We start from the raw sequence: 19,830 nt of genomic DNA on the forward strand, positions 1-19,830 counted from the left end.
GAGGAGTCGGTCCCCAGTCCGCTCCCATCACCAGAGTTGAGGGATTCACCGAGCGGGGCTATTCCTCGGTAACCCCCCTGGAGCCAAGCCTCGCGGAAGCTTCTGGAGCGAAGCTGCCCAGGTCGGAGCAGCGTCCCGTCCCTCCGGAGGAACACGAACCAGACGGCGACCACGCTCTCCAATCGAGCCCACCGATGTGTTTTCAGGCAGCCGCAGTTAGCAACAACGTGCGCTGCTAGCATATAGCATGTCCAAGGGACTGAAGGCCGCAGACCTGCCTTGGAGACAAAGAACTCCCTCTGTAAGGCAGCTGATGCCAGCTCAACATATGTGCCTCTCCTACGGTTTGCCTGTCGAGGACTGCAGCGCGGATGACGATGATCCAACGATCCACCTGGCTTCGTTACTCCCCTCGCTGCCGGAGAAACTGCACAAGACCTGATGAAGCCCATCGCGGACGCGCTATTCAGAGCAGCTTCAAACCATGCTGGCGAATTGAAACAGTCGGAGGAGGTGCCAGAGGCTGTGCGCCACGTCATCAAGCCGCGCGGCTCATCCCAACCCGCTGGAGGGACCGTCGCGAGCAAGCTTCGACTTTTCCACGGCCGCGGCTCTCTCTGAGTTCCACCACCAGCCCCGCCCGTCAGAATCCAGCCCTCTTCACTCCGGCAACCTGCAGCTCAGCGTTTCCCCAGAGTTCGCCTGCAAGACAGCGCTCTGGGCAAACAATCGGAGAGCTCATGAGAGAGAAGTTTCTCAAAATGATGGTCTCCGGAGGGTGTGTGTAAAAGTGACACGAAAGTTGAAATAAATCATCATTAATGATCAAAGTGTCTGTTTTTTAGCCAGTCTGTAAGCTCGGATGAGCTCACAGCTGCCGCACACATTAAGAGCCGGTGTCCTTAATAAGGTTTTTTAAACTCACCGCCGCTCCAAGACATTACTAGTCGCTTACAGGGCACGATGGTAAGTGAAAATAACTCGTTATAATCCCGAGCTGCACGATTTTCACTCAAGCGATGTCAACTCGCACTCGTGGGATGAAACAGCCCCACACACGAGCCGGTGTCCTTAAATAAGGTTTTTAACTCACCGTCGCTCTAAGACATGACAAGTCGATCACAGAACAGCCTCCACACATGAGCCAGTGTCCTTAATTAAAGGTTTTTAAACTCACCGTCGCTCTAGACATGACGAGTCGATCACGGCACAACGGTAAGTGAAAATAACTCGTTATCAACTAGAACTGCACGATCCTCACTCAAGCAGTGTCAACTCGCACTCATGGGATGGAACAGCCTCCACATGAGCCGGTGTCCTTAAATAAAGTTTTTAAACTCACCGCCGCTCTAGACATGACGAGTCGATCACAAGGATGAACAGCCTCCATCCAACGGCACTGCGTTGATGCTGGCACACACACAGCTGCCGGTGCTAACCAGCTCACATCGGTATAAATGTGGTCCGCAGGCTGGTTCGGGTGGAGGTCCTTCTTTCTCACAAGAAGCGACACCCGTCTCAACGAATCAAACGCGGGCAGCCGCCACCCACCGCGTCTCAGCGTTCGGCAGTTCACCGCAGCTTAAACGTGAAGCAGCTGAAAGAACCCGGTAATGAGTCCCGCCTCCCTCCAGCGCGCGCCCCTCCAGCGAGAGCGGCGCGCGTCCCTCCAGAGAAAAACGTGTGCTCCCGCGGGGCTAGCAGCCTTCACTCCAACAGCACGGCGTTAATGAAGTCACGCCCTCCGCCTTTTCACCGTTCGCACAGCGACGTCAAACGCGCAGCCCCACCGCGTCATCAGCTGTCACACGCTTCGCCTCAGCACAAGCCTCGCCCGGGATCACACAGAAAACATTCCCGCGACGCATGACGGCGGTTGAGGGGCGGACTGCTGACAGCCGTACAAAACATGACACATCACTTAACGCACGTTCACCCTACGAACGTTACGTAGAGTGGCTAAAACATGCTCGCCGTTTTTCAGATGGATGGACAAGGTTTTATACAAATGGTACAAGTTACAGTTTGCAACCCGAACCCCTCCATTCAGAGGAGTTATAAAAACGGTCCCGTCATCATCAGACTAAATCTCATCCCTAAATGCAGAAATCCAAGTGTTTCTGATAAAAGTAATCTACAGAGTCCCCCAACGGAGTGAAAACACAGGGTTTTTACTCACGGATCGGAGGGGTGAGACCGTTTTTTGGATCTGTTGTATAACATCCAGAGAACGCATACCGATCATCCTAACACAGAGACGAGAGTTTTTTGTTTTACCTGGATGATCTGCTGCTCCTGTCACTCCAGACAGGAGGCGCTGATGCAGGATCAGGTGTTGACATTACACCTGTCAAATCTGGGCTTCGCCATAAATTGGAAGGAAGCTCGGTTTTCCCGGCCCAGACATTTGTTTTTCTGGGAGTGGAATTAAATTCAACCACCATGAATGCTCGTTTATCACAAACTAGATTCGACACTTTTTTAAAGTCAACTCAGCCACGTAAGACCTGGCAAGTGATAACAGCTGTCTCCGTCATGAAGCTGTTGGGAATGTCACTCACACAGTGGTTCCGCTGGTTTGTTTCACATGAGACGCCTCCAGAGGTGGTTTTGCACGTCTGCATGTGGATCCAGTAAAACAAACGACGGATGATCATTGTCCCTTCCTCTGTGAGAGCAGACCTCCGACTCTGGGGAAACACCTTGTTTCTGTCAGAGGGAGTCCCCTTCAGCAGACCCACGTCACGGGTCAGTCTTCACGGACGCGTCGCTGTCAGGCTGGGGGGGGGGGACATGCCTATCTCAAGCAGTAGGGGCGCTGTGGCCCCACTACACATCAGCCCACATCAATGTTTTGGAGTGCCGCACAGCACTGAATATGATTCAACACTTTGCTCCCATGCTACAGAATCAACACGTGTTGATTCACACAGACAACATGATGACTGCTGCGTACATAACCATCAAGGGTGTGCGTTCAGCCCAGATGTTACACATTGCGCGAAAGCTACTGTGTTGGGCTCATCAAAACCTGCTCTCTATTAGAGCGGTTTACATATCCGGTGTTCTGAACAGAGGGGCAGATGTGATGTCCAGGGGCGGCCCACTTCACGTGGACCAGACCCTCCATCCAGATTTGATGTTTTTCAGACGTGGCAGAATTGGCAAAGCAGCTGTGGACCTGTTTGCGACGCGAGAGAACGCTCAGTGTCAACTATGGTTTTCCCTGAGCCCGCGAGACGATCCATCGCTGGGGGGGGACGTATTTGCTCACAGCCCGTGGCCCAAAACGCTTTTATACGCGTTTCCTTTTCCCCCACCTCCTCTGTTTTTACGGTTCCTGAACCGAGTTCAGGAGGAGGGATTGACAGCTTTCCTGGTGGCTCCCGGCGTGTGAACGCACCATGGTTCCCAGGCCTGCACCGTCTGTTGTCGGGTCGCCGTGGAACTGCCGTGGAGGGAGGATGCTCTCCTTCAGGCAGGAGGAGCGATCAAGAGTTACCCAGAAATAGGTCAGCACCTGTGGGTCTGACCGCTGAGCGGTCCCACTTAGAGAGGATGGGTCTCCCTCAGGAGATAGTATGCACAATTCAAGATTCACGTGCTGCATCTACCACAGTTCTGTACACATCAAAGGGGACGGCTTTTCAGCGCTGGTGTACAGAGAAAGGTTTAGAGGCCACCTCATGCCTTTTTAGGCGGAGTGTTGTTTTTCTACAACAGCTGATGGATAGGAAGTTGGCTTTCAGTACGCTTTAACGTACGTTGCAGTCATCTCTTCCTGCCACGAAGGTTTCGGAAACAGAACAGCTTTTAATCACCCGCTGATGAAGCGTTTTTTCTAAAAGGTGTTCAGAGACGCAGGCCTGCTTCACGTCCACTTGCTCCACAGTGGGATTTAACGCTGGTCCTGCGAGTCCTGATCAAAGCTCCAATCGAGCCTCTGGATCAGGTTTTCACTTAAAATTCTTGTCTCTTTAAACAGCCCTGCTGCTGGTTTTAACACCCGCTAAGAGGGTAAGTAATTATCTGCCCTCTCTGTTGCTTCGTCATGCCTTAGAATTTAGGCTGACGGGCAGCTCAGCTGATTTAAGACCAAACCCAGCTTTTATGCCTAAAACATCACGAGCTCTTTTAAATCAAGAGTGATATCGTTGGAGGGGTTTCTCCCCCCCCAACAGATCAGAAGAGGAAGCATCTTTTCATCTTCTCTGCCCGGTGCGGGCGTTGACGTGTTACATAGCGCGCACAGCTGCAATGCGTTTCAAACTCAACAATTGTTTGTGCATTATAGAGATGCTTCTGCAGGTTGCCCGTTATCCAGCGCTTGTCACACTGGCTGTGTGAGGTTTTTTCTGAAGCCTAGAGAGCATCAGATTTAGAGCCTCCTGTCAACCTCTAAGCACACTCGACCAGGGGTATCGCATCTTGGACTGCTCTGTATAATGGTATGTCAATGCAGGACATTTGCTCTGCGGCTGCATGGTCAACACCCTGCTCATTTATTCGCTTTTACCTACGTGATGTAACGGTTCGTTCCATGACACATTCTGTCCTTAGTGCTCTAACAGAATGAATATTATTGTTCTCATGGAACTCTGTTTAAGCTCACTTCTGTCTGCATGCATTACAGTGTGAGATGTTGTTATCAGTCACAAGTTGTGTCTGTGATTTTGGTTCTATTGTTACTAATCAGTTCATGATTATTGTTACCAATCAGTTCATTTGATCAATAATCAATTCATGGACATTAATCTGTTTATACTGCTCAGCCAGGAACCAGTTGGTTCATGCCCCCCCCCCCCCCCCTTTCAACTTCTTCTTCCCGTTGAAAGTTTTCCGGGGCATTCATGCTTTGTCAGAACGCATAGTTACACAACATGCGTCTGTGCATGGCACATAATTACGCGATGCGTAGTTATGCACACGGGGAGCTGAGTGACAAGACGTTTTTTGGGCAAGCTTCCGCTTCTTACTGTGTTCGAATGGACCCAGTGAGGCGAGGACCACATCCGCTTCGCCCTTAACCCATCAGCGACAGCCTTAAAGGGCGAAGCCTATATGAAATAGAACGTTGGTTACGTACTGTAACCCCAGATTCTATGAATATAGGCGTAGCCCTTTAAGCGTCGGGCCTCACTGGCTCCTAAATGGCTGAAGAAAAAGCTATTTTGGGAGCCGATTTCCCGCTCTTAACGTAATTTATACGGACCGGGTGGGGCCCACACAGCAGGTGGGCGTGGACTAAATTTTTTCAGTGCTTATGCTCTGCATAACCCATCAGTGACAGCCTTAAAGGGCTACGCCTATATTCATAGAATCTGGGGTTACAGTACGTAACCAACGTTTTACGATGGACATTTGAGCTCCGTGTCTTCAGCGGGGCGCTGCTCTTTGCTCAAACGGAAAGAGGCGACTCGACCCCGGCCAGCCGCGTCCAATCTGCCCCGCTCAAGTCTGCCCGTCTCTGAGGAGGGACAGACTTGAGCGCGGCTGCCCCAAATCAGGCTGCCTGCTTCGGATCGAACAAGACGAAGACATCACTGAAACCACGGAGCTCAAATGTTTACAGAGAAGTTGCTAAACTTCATCATAATTAATGACCAACCACTATCACTTGTAGAAAACGAAGGATTTCACAGCTTGATACTTGCAGCCAAGATATAGTTTACCCTCCAGGAGATATTTATCAGTACAACAGTAAACAATCATAAAAAACATATTTGAAAATTATATACATTAAAAACAAAAACAGCTACATTATAAAGTGATGTAAAATACTAAAATCAGGAACATGTCTGTTGGTTTATGTCATGAACGTAGCAGATGTTTGAAGCCATTTAACATTTCATTTAATTCATTTATTCATTCATTTAAAAGGAACAATAAAAAAAAACATAAAAAAGAAAACATTGAGTGAAAAGAGTGCAGAAAGAAGAAAAAAAATTCTTATATCTGCCCCTTATTAAAAAAAAATATAACATAACTTTAAACAATCACTTAAACTAATCACTTTAATGTCCACTTTAAAGCTAGGAATAAAAAAAAAACATGTTTTGTGTTAGAATTTAATTCTAACTTTAAAACTTCTCCAACCTTAATACAACTTACCTCAAGTTGCCTTTTTGGACATGCATGCATATATTTGTACAAATTGTACTTGAGACGAGATAATTACAGCCTCATATAAAATCAATGATGATCATGATATCGGAACTGGATCGGTATCGGCCGATATTCAGACTTAGGTATCGGGATCAGATCGGAAGTAAAAAAAGTGGATCGGTGCATCCCTACTTACAACGCTGTTATTGCTAGTATCGCTCAGCCCCCTGTGAATAGTAAACAGCCATCAGGTGCTAAGGATCCATTGTTAGGCTGATGGCCCTTCTTGATCATGTGAGCAGCTGGTTTTGGTTGTCAGCAGCAAACTGGTTGATCCACTCTGAGAAGGTGGTATTTATAAGACTGAGCTGAATACAGCACCTGAGACTGAAGAAGTCTTTCGGATGAAAGACGAAACGTTTCTACATTTTTTTTTTGTTGTTGTTGTGCTTTGTTTTGTTTTTTGAATGTCCAGAGGACCAGATTTAACTTTTTTTAGATTTTTCTACCAGGATTATTGAGCATGCATCAGGACACCTAAACAATAACTTGTTTGCTCAAAATTATAGCAAAGGTGTGTCTCAGTCTAATGTTTGCTTAATAAATGCACTTCAATGGTCAAATTAGTTGCATTTTGCCGGGGCGGTGTAGCTGGTTTGGCTTTCTCCAAGCAGCGAGCAGAACAAAAATGGGGGTAATATGGCAAGCTGATTGTATCTTTAATAGTTTGTGAAGATTTTCAGTCATCAAGGACATGGTAAATTCAAAAAAGTTCTAGAAAAAACAAAGTATAAAGTATAATAAATAAAGTCCAGTTGTTTTTGTCTTGAAGTTTTTTGAATTTGTCATTATAGCCATGTTTACTTATTACATGATACAACAGCATACTTTACTGCTACTACTAATCTGTTGCCATAAAGTGGCTGAAAGTGGTACTGCTCAATTTTTTTTTCAATCAGAATGAATGAAAACGGTCATATCTCAGCCAAAATTGGTTTATAAATATGGGGGAAAAAAATCCATAAATATGTCGCTTCAGCCTACAAGTCACAGGGCATGTAAATTATGCAAAAAACTGTGACTTGTAGGCCGAAAAATACGATAATCAAATTTTCTAAAAATATAAAACAGCACTTTCATCAAGTCAAAAAGATTAAATGTATTTCGCTTTAATTAAATGAGACAATAAGATTTGTTGTTTTTTAATTGCAGTTTTGATACGTCAAATCTGTAGGCTGCTTTCAAAAGTAAAGAATTTATGAAAGATTTCATATTTGTAATTCAGCTTCTCAAAGTATTCCATTTAAGAAAGAGGTTATTGGTTTTGTGAATTGCTTCTATTTTTTTAATAATCTGCAGCAAATCAGCTAATTTGATCAACATGATCATGCCCTTCATGCATTGCATTACTTCCTAGTTTTAATTCCTTTCTACTGCTAGTGTAAAAGACTTTTCATTTGCACCTTAAAGTTCTTAAATCATCGGAGTTGGGTCCAAACATGCCAAGTTGAGTACATTTCTTACTTGTAAAAGTTTTTGTTGACCTTCCTTTCATGTGGGAATCCCAACATGCCGCAAATCACACGGGTGTTTTTGATTGTCCATCCCAAGTCACAGATCTGAGCCCAGCCATCTTTGTGCTTCACTTCCACCACACCCTCTGTAATGGGCATCTTCTTTTTCGCTGCAACAACAACAGGACGGAGTCGCACCTCCTCCACTCTCTTCTCATCGACTTGTGCCTGGAAGGACAGACCAAGTGTAAGAATATTTCTTAGTGCAGGTTTTACTCATCCTGGTACATGAAATGTATATAAGCTGTAAGTTGTTACACCCAGGGGTGGAATGAAGATTATATATTTTTTTAAATGTACCTCTTTATTAGGAATCTGTGAAAAGTCTTACATTTCTGTTAAACTGACACAGATTAGTAAAAACACAATGAGTCATATTTAAAGTGTAACAATGGCCCATCTCAGATCTGATCCTCTCTTTAATAGCTAATGTAAGAAGCATCTTTGCAGTGATTCTCTTCCGTTGTAGTTTATTGGAAAAAAAAAAAAAACTGGCTGTGGTTGGAGATTAAAGTTTGGTTGCCACGTTTGATGGCGTCTCACAAACAGAAAAAGACAAAAAGGGGGAAGAATATGGTGGCCCTGAGGTAATCAACAACATTTGAAAAAACAGAATTACATTTCCAAAAACAGAATTACATTTGGAAAAAAAAGAAAAAAAAGAAAAACAGAATTACATTAAGGCAAAGCAGAAGTGGCCGAAGCAGAAGTGGCTGGATGCACATTTGAAAGGTCTTCAGGTCTCTCTTGTAAATGAGTCCTTGTGGCTCAATGGGAATAACCTGTTTAAATAAAGGTTGAATGAGTGAAAAAATGTAATTCCATTTGAAAAAATTGAATTACATTAAGGGCAGCACGGTGGCGCAACTGGTAGAGCTGCTGCCTCTCAGCGAGCAGGTCCTTGATTCAAACCCCGGTCCAGGGGCCTTTCTGGGTGGAGTTTGCATGTTCTCTCCGTGCATGCGTGGGTTTTCTCCGGTACTCCGGTTTCCTCCCACAGAACAAAAACGTGCATGTTAGGCTGATTGGTAACTCTAAAACTGTCCCTAGGTGTGAGTGAGAGAGTGAATGGTTGTTTGTCTCGTTTGTCTCTATGTGGCCCTGTGATGGACTTGCGACCTGTCCAGGGTGTACCCCGCCCCTCGCACAGTGATTGCTGGACATGGGCACCGGCGACCCCCGTGACCCAAAATGGAACAAGCGGGTAAAGAAAATGGATGGATGGATGGATGGATGGAATTACATTAAGCAAAAGAAGAAGTGGCCGAAGTGGAAGTTGCTGAAGTGTCCGGAATTACATTCGAAAAATGGAATTACATTTGAATAAACGGAATTGCAATAAGCAAAACTGGAAGTGGTGGTGGTGGTGGGGTCGTGTTTTTTTTTTATGTTTTAGACAAAACTCTGTTTTTTCTTGTTTTTTGTTCTGCCATGCAGATTCTGCAGCCAACAATGATGGTTGCAGCATGATGAAACCATGGGCTCCTGCATGCTACCTGAAACTTGGATGAAGTCCAAGTCCAAATCCTTGGTTGTTGTTTTTTACAGCAGTATTTGACAATTACATTACATTCCAACACATTGCAACAGTTTTTACCAGATGTGCATTCATTATGAAGACCACATGACCATTGGAACTACCACTACACTAGCTTCACTAGTACATTTTTTATATATATAGTAGTGTGTGTGATGTAGTTTGGTTGCTTTTATTGTTTCCTGTATGGAAGGTACTCTTAATTTCATGGCATTTTTTAAATGGTAAATGGACTGTACTTATATAGCGCCTTTCTATCTTATAGAGATACTCAAAGCGCTTTACACTACAATCTGTGTCCTTTTTTACTCATTCATACAACACTCTATTATATCTCTACAAAGCTAATTGAACAAATCATTCTAAAGAGACTAATCAATTCTTTATCACATTCATACACCAATGGGACACACATCGGAGGCAGTGAGGGCTTCAGTGTCTTGCCCAGGGACACTTCGGCATGTTACTGCTGGTGGATTCGAACCCCCAACTCTTGCATTGGAGGACGACTGCTCTAACCACTAAGCCACAGCCGCCACACTGTACACTTACAATAAAGTCAATCATTCATCCAAAAAAGTTCAATCTGGTCCTCTGGACATTCAAAAAAACAAAAAACAAAACAAAGCAAAAAAATCTAGAAACGTTTCGTCTCTCATCCAAGAGACTTCCTCAGTCTGAGGTGCTGTTTTCAGCTCAGTCTCTTAAATAGTACCTTCTCAGGGTGGATCAACCAGTTTTGCTGCTGACAACCAAAACCAGCTGATCACATGCTCAAGAAGGACCATCGGCCTAACAATGGATCATTAGCACACTGATGGCTGTTTACTACTCACAGAGGGCTGAGTGATACTAGCAATCACAGCATTGTAAGAGGGGGACAGTTGAACCCAGAGGCCTCCACCCCTGTTTAATGATGGACGATTTCTTTTCACAAAGATGGCCTCCTTTACTCCTCTCTCAAACCATCGTTCCTCTCTATCCAGGATGTGAACATCTTCATCCTTGAAAGAGTGACCGCTGGCCTGGAGATGAGTGTAGACCACAGAGTCCTGGCTTTTTAGGCCCGAGCAGCAAAGCGCTGCGAAGGCCTATTGTAATCGCTCTGTTCAGGCCCGAGCTGTAATTTTTTTCCGTCAAATGAATTGGCCTTTTGGGGGCCTTTACATATCCCAAAAGTCACCAAATTTGGCGGACACATCAGGACTGGTGAAAGAAATACGTATTTTAAGGGCGTGGCAAAAATCGCAACAGAAACAGCTCAAGAGCGCCACCTAGAAAATTTAAAAATATCCTCCACATTAACCTTAGTTTGTCGTAGAAACATGAAATTTGGTACGCTTATCCAATTCCCCAAGATGTACAGAAAACCCTCTGGCACCTACGTTGTATGATAAACAGGAAGGCCATTTTCGAATGCTGGCCCAATTTTCACACGTTTTTGGTAGTTTACAGCCTCTGCATTTGAACAAAGTCCTCTTAGGGATATCGCTCAATCGGTTTCAAACTTGGCCATTTTGGTCAAAAGGCATGAGAGACGCAAAGTTATCAAAATGGTTAGTTTCAGAGCATGCTGAAGGGGCGGGGCCAGACCTAAAATTTTGACATCTCGCCATGAAAAACGAAACGCTAATAGCTCTTACAAGAAAACTGAGACATCAAACCTTCAGTGATTGATCCACATCCAGTTCCCTGCAAAACAGAATGGTCAACTCATGACATCACTTAAGCCACACCTCCTGACAACAGGAAGTATAAAGTTTTACCTTGAAAGGTCCCTATGTGACCCCTGTCACCTGATCAGCATGATAGTGTGTCCAGTGACCAAAGACATGTTGGTGTAACTTGCTTTCCAACACTGACAGTTTGGGGTGGAGCATGTGGGCAGTGCGACGTGGCAAAGCAAGACGTAACGCCGTCTCCATACGTTTGGCTCTAAATTCCACAGATTTGAACCGAGGTGTACCAAAATCAGTATGATTGATCAATAGCCACCCCTTGAACAAGAAGCCATGATAAGTGGCCAATAGCCTCCATAGTGCCCCCTAGAATATTTTAAAACCTCAGCCCCAAGCCATTTTTTCACCGATAATTCTGAAACTGGTCATTGGTCATTTTGGGTCAAAGGGTCATTTTTGGGCGTTTCTAATGGCGAATTTTAACAAACTCCTCCTAGGGATTTTGAATGATTGCTTTCAAACTTGGATAATATGCCCTTAAGACATTGGAGAGTAAAAGTTATCAAAAGCTTTTGGTTTTGTTTTGTTAAAGGGGCGTGGACAGGCCTCAAAGTTGCGCTTCACGCCATAAATTTCCAAACGCTATAACTTTCACATTGAAAGACCGAAATGCACCAAACTTGGCATGACTCATCCCTGTTGGATGCCCGACGACCCACTGGAGTCACATTTTGATGTCATCAAAGCCCTGCCCCCTCGGAACAGGAAGTCCCTTTTTTTTTACCTGGAATGCTCACTCTTTGACACCCTTGACCTAATCAGGATTATCCTGTCTTAGAATACAGATAAGATGGTCTGACTTGATTTAAATTACAAACAGTTATAGCTGGAGGATGTGGGCGTGGCGAATTAAGAAGTGACACCGTTGCAATACATTTATCTCTAAATTGCACAGATTTGAGCCAAGGTGTACCAAAATCACTATGATCTATCATTATCCACCCCTTGAACAGGTGTCTATGATAAGTGGCAAATAGTCTCCACAGCGCCAATTACATTATTCCAACAGTCATATCTCAATGATACATCATCCGATCTGCACCAGATTTTTGGTGTGTCATCTGTAAGCCTTTCTAGACACATTGGTGTTGTTGTTTAATATTTGAATAGTGTGTCCCCTAGATTATTTAAACTGTTATATGTCAATGATATATTATCCGACCTGCACCACATTTTTAGTGCATCATTAGTGAGCACTTATGGACACATTGGTATTGTTTTTTTACTTTTGACTCCAGTGCGCCCCTTACATTATTCTTACTGGTATATTTCAGTGAAATATCATCATATATGTACAAGATTTATTGTGGATGATCAGTGAGCATTTATAGACACATTGAAATTGTTCGTTAACATTTGACTCAAGTGCGCCCCCTACAATATTCCAACAGTTATAGCTCAGTTTTATATCATCCGATCGGAACCAGATTTTTTGTGCATAATCGGTGAGCACGTCTAGACACATTGATATTGTGGTTTAACATATGACTCAAGTGTGCCCCCTAGATTATTTAATCAATTATATCTCAGTGATATATCATCCGATCTGCACCAGATTTTTGGTGTGTAATTAGTGAACACTTCTAGACATACTGGTATTGTTTTTTTAAATTTTGACTCCAGTGCGCCCCCTACATTATTCCAACAGTTATATTTCAGTGAAATATCATCCAATAGGTACCAGATTTATCGTGGATGATCAGTTAGCACTTCAAGACACATTGGGATTGTTCTTTAACATTTGACTATATTGCGCCCCCTACATTATTCAAACAGTAATATCTCAGTTATATATCGTCCAATATGTCAGAGTCAGAGTTTCTTTATTGTCATTCGCACCTCATGTGGTACATGTGGTGGAGCGAAATTATGTACATAAGGTCCCAGTTACATCCAACAATAAAATGTATAAGAAAAACAGTAATAACATCTAAAATATGAACTAAGAAAAACATAAACTAAATATACACTAAGCACTCATAACATAAAACATTGAACATCAGCACAAACATGAACATGAGTCTGTGAGCAAATGTGCATGCATGAACACATCAACATTGAAACAGATCAGCAGCAACATGAAACAGATCAACAGCAACACGATATGGTTTTTCACAGCGATTATTCTAGTTAGAGATTAATGAGTCTAACAGCCTCAGGGTAGAAGCTGTTCCTCAGTCTAGTGGTTCTACACTTAATGCTCCTTAACCTCCTTCCTGAGGGGAGTGGGGCAAAAAGTGTGTGTGCTGGGTAAGTGGGGTCCTTCATGATGCAGGTGGCCCTCTTCCTGCATCTGGAGGTGTAGATGTCTGTGATGGTGGGGAGGCTGATTCCGACAGATTTCTGTGCAGCCTTCACCACTCTCTGCAAAGCTTTTCTTTCTGCAGCTGTGCAGCCTCCATGCCACACGTTGATGCTGGAGCACAGGATGCTCTCCACTGCACACATGTAGAAGGAGGTGAGGACTGAGCTTCCCAGACCAGCTCGCCTCAGCCGTCTGAGGAAGTAGAGTCTCTGATGAGCTTTCTTGATCAGGCTGGTGGTGTTGTTGCTCCAGCTGAGGTTGTCATTCACATGTACACCCAAGTACTTGTAGCTGGAGACCACTTCCACCGCAGATCCTCTTATGTTCAGGGGGGTGTAGATGTTTTTGTTCCTTCTGAAGTCCACAATCATCTCCTTTGTCTTCTTCACATTGATGTGAAGGTTATTCTCTTTGCACCAGCTCTCCAGGTGTTCCACCTCTTGCCTGTAGCTGGACTCATCATTGTTTGTGATGCATCCCACCACCGCTGTATCATCTGCAAACTTTACAATGTGACAGCCTGGATGGGTAGCTGCACAATCATACGTGAGCAGAGTAAACAGGAGGGGGCTTAACACACCTCCCTGAGGAGAGCCAGTGCCGAGGGTTATGGTGGAGGAGGAGAAGTTGTGGGTCCTCACTAACTGTGGTCTGTTTGTTAAAAAGTCTAGTACCCAGTTGCAAATGGAGGGGCTTAGTCCTAGTGTGGATAGTTTGTCCATCAGGGTTTGGGGGATCATGATGTTGAAGGCGGATGTGTAGTCCACAAAGAGCATACGGATGTAAGAGTTTTTCTGCTCCGGGTGGTTGAGTGTAGTGTGGACCACAGAGGAGATGGCATCCTCTGTTGATCGGTTCTCACGGTATGCATACTGATGAGGGTCCTCGTTGATGTTGATGGTTGTTTTGATGCGAGTCATGACCAGTTTTTCAAAGCATTTAGCGACTATCGGGGTGAGGGCCACTGGCCGATAGTCATTCAGACCAGTCACTGTAGAGCTTTTTGGGACTGGGATGATGGTGGCAGTTTTCAAGCAGGTGGGAACTGTCTCCAGGGTAAGTGAGGTGTTAAAGATGTCTGCCAGCACCTCACAGAGCTGATCAGCACATTCCTTCAACACTTTTCAGGGGATGTTGTCTGGGCCAGTTGTCTTGTGCGGATTAATCCTCCTGAAGGTACTCCTTACTTCTGCTGAGGTCAAGCTGAGATGCTCTTCATCCGGTGGTGAGGTGAGTCTGGTGCTTGGTGGTCTGTTCGGGTTTTCAAAGCGTGCATAGAACTTGTTGAGGGCATCAGGCAGAGATGGGTCTTTGGGGCATTGTTCACTCCTTCATTTATAATCTGTTATGCACTTAATGCCCCTCCACATGTTCCGAGGGTCTTGTGAGATGAATTGACCCTCGATCCTCTTTGCATATGTGGCCTTGGCCCTCTTAATACCAGCAACCAGCTCTTTTCTTGTCCTACTTAGCTCCTCTGAGCTTCCAGACCTGAAGGCAGTGTTCCTGGCTTCCAGCAGGGTACGCACCTCTGCATTCAGCCAAGGTTTTCTGTTTGGGTAGCTTATAACATTTCTGACAGTGGAGACGGTGTCAGTACATGTACTAATGTAACCCAGAACTGAGGATGTGTATTGGTCAAGATCAAGCAAACCTCCATTCTCAGCAGCTTCTCTGAAAACCTGCCAGTCTGTTCGGTCAAAACAATCTCTCAGTATGGGGCCACTGTCCTGGATCCAGCATTTAACTTTCTTTTGTACCGGTCTGGAGCTTCTCAGCGGGGGCATGTAAGCAGGAGCCAGGAAGATTGAGATGTGGTCTGACAGTCCTAGGTGGGGGCGGGGTTCGGCTTTGTATGCATCTTTTATGTTCGTGTAAACACGGTCCAGCGTGTGGTCTCCACGTGTTGGAATCGCCACATGTTGATAAAAGCTTGGGAGACAGTCCTTTAGATTCACGTGGTTAAAGTCTCCGGCTACCATGTAAAGAGCCTCGGGGTGTTTGTTCTGCAGCGAGCTGACGATATCATGAAGCTCCTACAGTGATTCATTAGCATTAGCGTCCGGAGGAATGTAGACGACAGAGATAAAAGTCACCGTGAACTCGCGGGGTAGATAAAGTGGCCGACATTTCACTGTTATTTGCTCCAAAGCCTTCGAGCATGAGCTATTTACAACAGTACAGTTCGTGCACCAACTTTTACTCATGTAAATGTATACTACTGACTTTAAGATCTGCATTCTACTGAGCGTAGTTTTGAGTTTGTTGCTGATTTCTGCTATATTTCGTGGCAAATCCGCTCCTATTCTCATCAGTTCGGTTCGGCTATAGTTCACACGCATAAATCGTGCGGAGTCAGGCACAGAGTCAATATCAAAACTTCTATGTATTCTTTATATATGTACCAGATTTGTTATGCGTGATCAGTGAACCATTCTGCACACATTGGGATTGTTGTTTAACATTTGACTCCTGAGTGCCCCCTAGGTTATTCTACAAGTTATATCTTAGTAATGTATCATCCGATCTGCACCAAATTTATGTTGCATCATTAGTGAGCACTTCTAGATACATTGGTTTGGTTGTTTAACTCTAGTGCGCCCCTAGATTATTCCAACAGTTATATCTCAGTGAAATATCATCCAGTATGTTCCAGATTTATTGTACATGATCAGTGAGCACTTATAGACACATTGGTATTGTTCTTTAACATTTGACTCAAGTGCACCCCCTACATTATTCCAACAGTTATATCTCAGTGAATTATCATCCGATCAGAACCAGATTTTTGGTGCATAATCCGTGAGCATGTATAAACACATTGATATTGTGGTTTAACATGATTCAAGGGCGCACCCTCTCATACTGATATGGGCAGAAGGCGATTGCAAAGTTTAGGCATATGCGCACCCTGGTGGACGCTTGTGAGAATGGCATGAAAGCGTTCACGATGGCGACTGGGAGGCATTACTGGAGCACCCGCGGTCGTGGGGGATGTCGAAGGTTCGGCGAATGCGCACCCCGGCGAATGGGCACGGGACGGGTGCGAGAGTGTTCGCGATGGCGACTGGGCGGAGTCGCTGGAGCTCCCGCGGTCGCCGTAAGGCCGGAGCGGCGCTTTGCTGCAAGGGCCTTCAATGCTGCTTGCAGCTTTAATTTGTTTTGTTTTTTGAACGGCCAGAGGATCTTGACTTCACTGTTTTAGATTTTTCTACCTGGATTATTGAGCATGCATCAGAATATTTCATGCACGTTAGTTCACTGGGGCGATCCCTGAGGAAGTGTTAGATATTTATCTGACTGGTTCTGGGGTTTTGATCTGCTTAGAGACAGGATTATAATGACATTTTGACCCAGTTCTGACTGGGTTAAACTGGGTCAACAACTCTAAAAAGAGTCTCCCTGGGATTCAATGTCCGTCAAGGAACAGAGTTTAATCTGCTTGCCATATCACGTAGAAAGGCTTTTTGAAGCACTGTCTCATATTTCCTTACACGCCAGTCCATGTACGATCCATTGAGATCACAATTAGTCACGCCCCCTCATACACTGACAGGTTGTGCTCCCCTTCTGCTAAGGAGGAATCCAGGACCCTATAAATGAGTAATGACATGGGACATCGGGGCTCTTCCAGGTTTGTGATCGCATCACAGACCGGAGAGACCAGCGCTGTAAACTGTAACCTTTTCCTGCCTTGATTTTAATACAATTGGTAAAATTGAATTCACGTTTCCTTGATTTATTGTTAGTATGAGTTGCCACTTCTGAGAGAGATTCAAGCCGGGGGGAGCGACGTGGACTGGAGGCGGGTCCTGGGTCTGAGAGGGAACCTCTGGGTAACCTGTGACCCGCAGCCAGCCCTCGTCTCGACGCAACAGAAAGGAGCAGCTGAAAAAAGAAAAAAAAACAGCGATTTTTCTTTTTCAATGTTCAGTTGGCTGTGGCAGCCGTCTTGAATTGGATTGACCTCAAAGTTTAATCAGATGTAGATGTACATCCAATGATTACTTTCTGAAAGTTTAATTAAAATCTGTTTGGTAGTTTATGGGATAAATTAATAACATAAACAGATGACCCTACTGACAAAGTTTGAAAAACAGATGTTTTGATTATGACCAGTCCAAACTTAATTAACTATGAGCAGATCAGATCAGCAACAGTATCCAGCAGGTTGTACTGTGGGGATGAATATCTCCTGCACTGGTTAAACCTTGTGAACTACATAACATGGAGGGAAGTACAAGCATATATAAACTTAAACCAGCTTCAACATGCAAGCGTTTAGGACAAATCTATAAATCCTTAATGTATTTCAATAACTTACATCAATAACATTTGGATCCACAAAGCCAGGAATCCTCTCATCTCTGCAAACAACTCCAGCATCTTCATCATGAGTGCAGTCACTGTTGCCCCAGCCACGAGACTTGCAGAATTCAATGCTCTTCTCACCTCCATTGCACAACACGTTGTCCAGCCAGATCTTCCCTGCACAGGCAATAGTCAGTGAGAATCCAACACACCCACAGGCCGGGGAACATCAATCAGTCCAGGTCTGAAGTTCTTGTGTAACCTACAATTCTGCCACTTCATTTACCTAGCCTTTTGCTACTTTCATGTTTTAACTACTGTTCTGATACTTTTATCATTTATCTAACCTTTTGTAAGCCTTTGGTTATGTTTATTTTTTAGCTACCATTCTGCAACTGTCATATTTTAACTAGCCTTTTCTTTTTTAAGCTTTAGCACTTTCATGTTTTAGCTAGCTGGCACAAAGATGCAGTTGGTAGAGCTGTTGCCTCTCAGCGGGAAGGCCACTGGTTCAAATCCCAGCTGACGGCCATTCTGGGCATGTTCTCTCTGTGCCGCGTGGGTTTTTTCCAAGTACTTCAGTTTCCTCCCACAGACCAAAAATATGCACGTTAGACTGATTGTTTTTTTTTTTCTTTCTTTTGTGATGGCCTCCCTTCTCCCCTTACAGCCATCCTCTCCACATCATTATTATGAAATATTTATTCTAGTGACTATCTAGTGTAGGTTTTTTTTTTTTTTTTGATGGCCTCCCTTCTCCCCTTACAGCCATCCTCTCCACACCATTATTATGAAATATTTATTCTAGTGACTATCTAGTGTAGGTTTTACGTTAGACTGATTGTTAACTCTAAATTGTCCGTAGATGAGAGAGTGAATGGTTGTTTGTTTTGTTTGTTTCTGTGTGGGCCTGTGATGGACTGGAGACCTGTCTAGGTGTCCCCTGCCTCTTGCACAGTGATAGCTGGATATGGGCACCAGTGTCTCCCATGACCCAAAAAGGAAGAAGCGGGTAAAGATGATAGATGGGATGGATGTTTTAGCTATTTTTCTGCTACTTTTGCCACTTTGAGCCAATATATTTCTCTACCTTTAGCTAGCACTTTGCTAATTTTAGTTTAAATAACTTTGATTAGTTTCAGCAAATGTCAGCATTCATTCAGCACTCAGCATTCATGCTGTGTTTCTGTAGAAAACAGTCTTAGTTGAATGTAGAAATATTTCACTTTTGTAAAAAACGAAGCACTTTTTCTCATGTTTTTATAATTCACACAATCATGCCTTCTTAAAGCAGCAAAGGTGGCACAAAGCAGAACACAACCTTTACCTCTGTCACTAATTAGTCTTTTTCTTAAGATGGAAATTTACAAGTTTTGATGTGTTGCGCCAAAAGTTATTTTTTTTTTTTGGCTAAAGCAATGGTTTCATTTCAATAAAAGTTGCTACACAGGACAATATACTTTCATTAGAATGTTTGTGGCTGAACATAGCTCAATGAATAAGAAACCAAACGTCACTAAAAGTGTCTCAGGTCAGTCTTACCTTGGCCTTTGCCATATTTGGCACTGTGGGTCCATCCTGTGGCCGAGACAAAACCCAACTGGTGACAGAGCACGTTGGCGTTGGCTATTGAGAAGTCATCATCACAGATTGTTCCCCACTCTCCTTTGTAGAACAGTTCTATCCGTCCCTCGTTATGTTTTCGGGGGTATCCAGATAGTCTGACTTTAAGCTTTTCAGTCTGAGGGGATGACGATGGGGTAGGTGTAAAGTTGGCTCTGTTTGCTGCTGTAGTTTGGGCTAAACAATGAGGAAACCACAACCCTAACAGGAAGCTGAACACAACTTGCTGCCTGTGCCTTAACGTCTTCATGATTTCAGCTGGACATAAAGCAGAGAAAGAAACAATGACAAGTCAGGTAGGAGTTTATGAAAATAACTTAAAAAAACGTTTGTTTTATGTACACCAAGGCAGAAACAATAAGAGCTGTCCTTGTTCATTCATTCATTCAACCTTTATTTAAACAGATAAGTCACTTTGAGCCTCAAAGACTCATTTACAAGTGAGACCTGTGTGGACAGACAATAAAAGTGGTGATAAATAACAATTAGGGTTTGGAGACAAAAAAAAATTCCTAGCACGCTTTTAAGCTCTGTTTGAAGGTCAACAGTGTGGTAATGAAACAAAAATATTTCACACACTAGCACATAATGACACCAACATTACGCGGGGGGGGGGGGGGGGACAGTCAGAGACAA

The 19,830-nt window shown here is 44.2% G+C and overlaps 1 protein-coding gene across 1 annotated transcript in view; it reads right to left on the bottom strand.

The window, feature by feature from the left end:
* LOC119427634 (lysyl oxidase homolog 3B-like) overlaps positions 1-19,444 on the bottom strand; it is a 74,688-nt gene extending 55,244 nt beyond the window's left edge. The window contains exons 1-3 of the mRNA XM_037695271.1: positions 19,114-19,444; positions 17,585-17,748; positions 7,630-7,847 (exon numbers count right to left, since the gene is read on the bottom strand). Of these exons, the coding sequence (XP_037551199.1) occupies positions 7,630-7,847; positions 17,585-17,748; positions 19,114-19,444 (713 nt within the window). The remainder of the gene's footprint in view (positions 1-7,629; positions 7,848-17,584; positions 17,749-19,113) is intronic.
* Positions 19,445-19,830: the final 386 nt, after the last annotated feature.

Source organism: Nematolebias whitei, chromosome 21 (assembly GCF_014905685.2).
Source record: "Nematolebias whitei isolate Nwh7 chromosome 21, NemWhi1, whole genome shotgun sequence".
Lineage (NCBI taxonomy): Eukaryota > Metazoa > Chordata > Actinopteri > Cyprinodontiformes > Rivulidae > Nematolebias > Nematolebias whitei.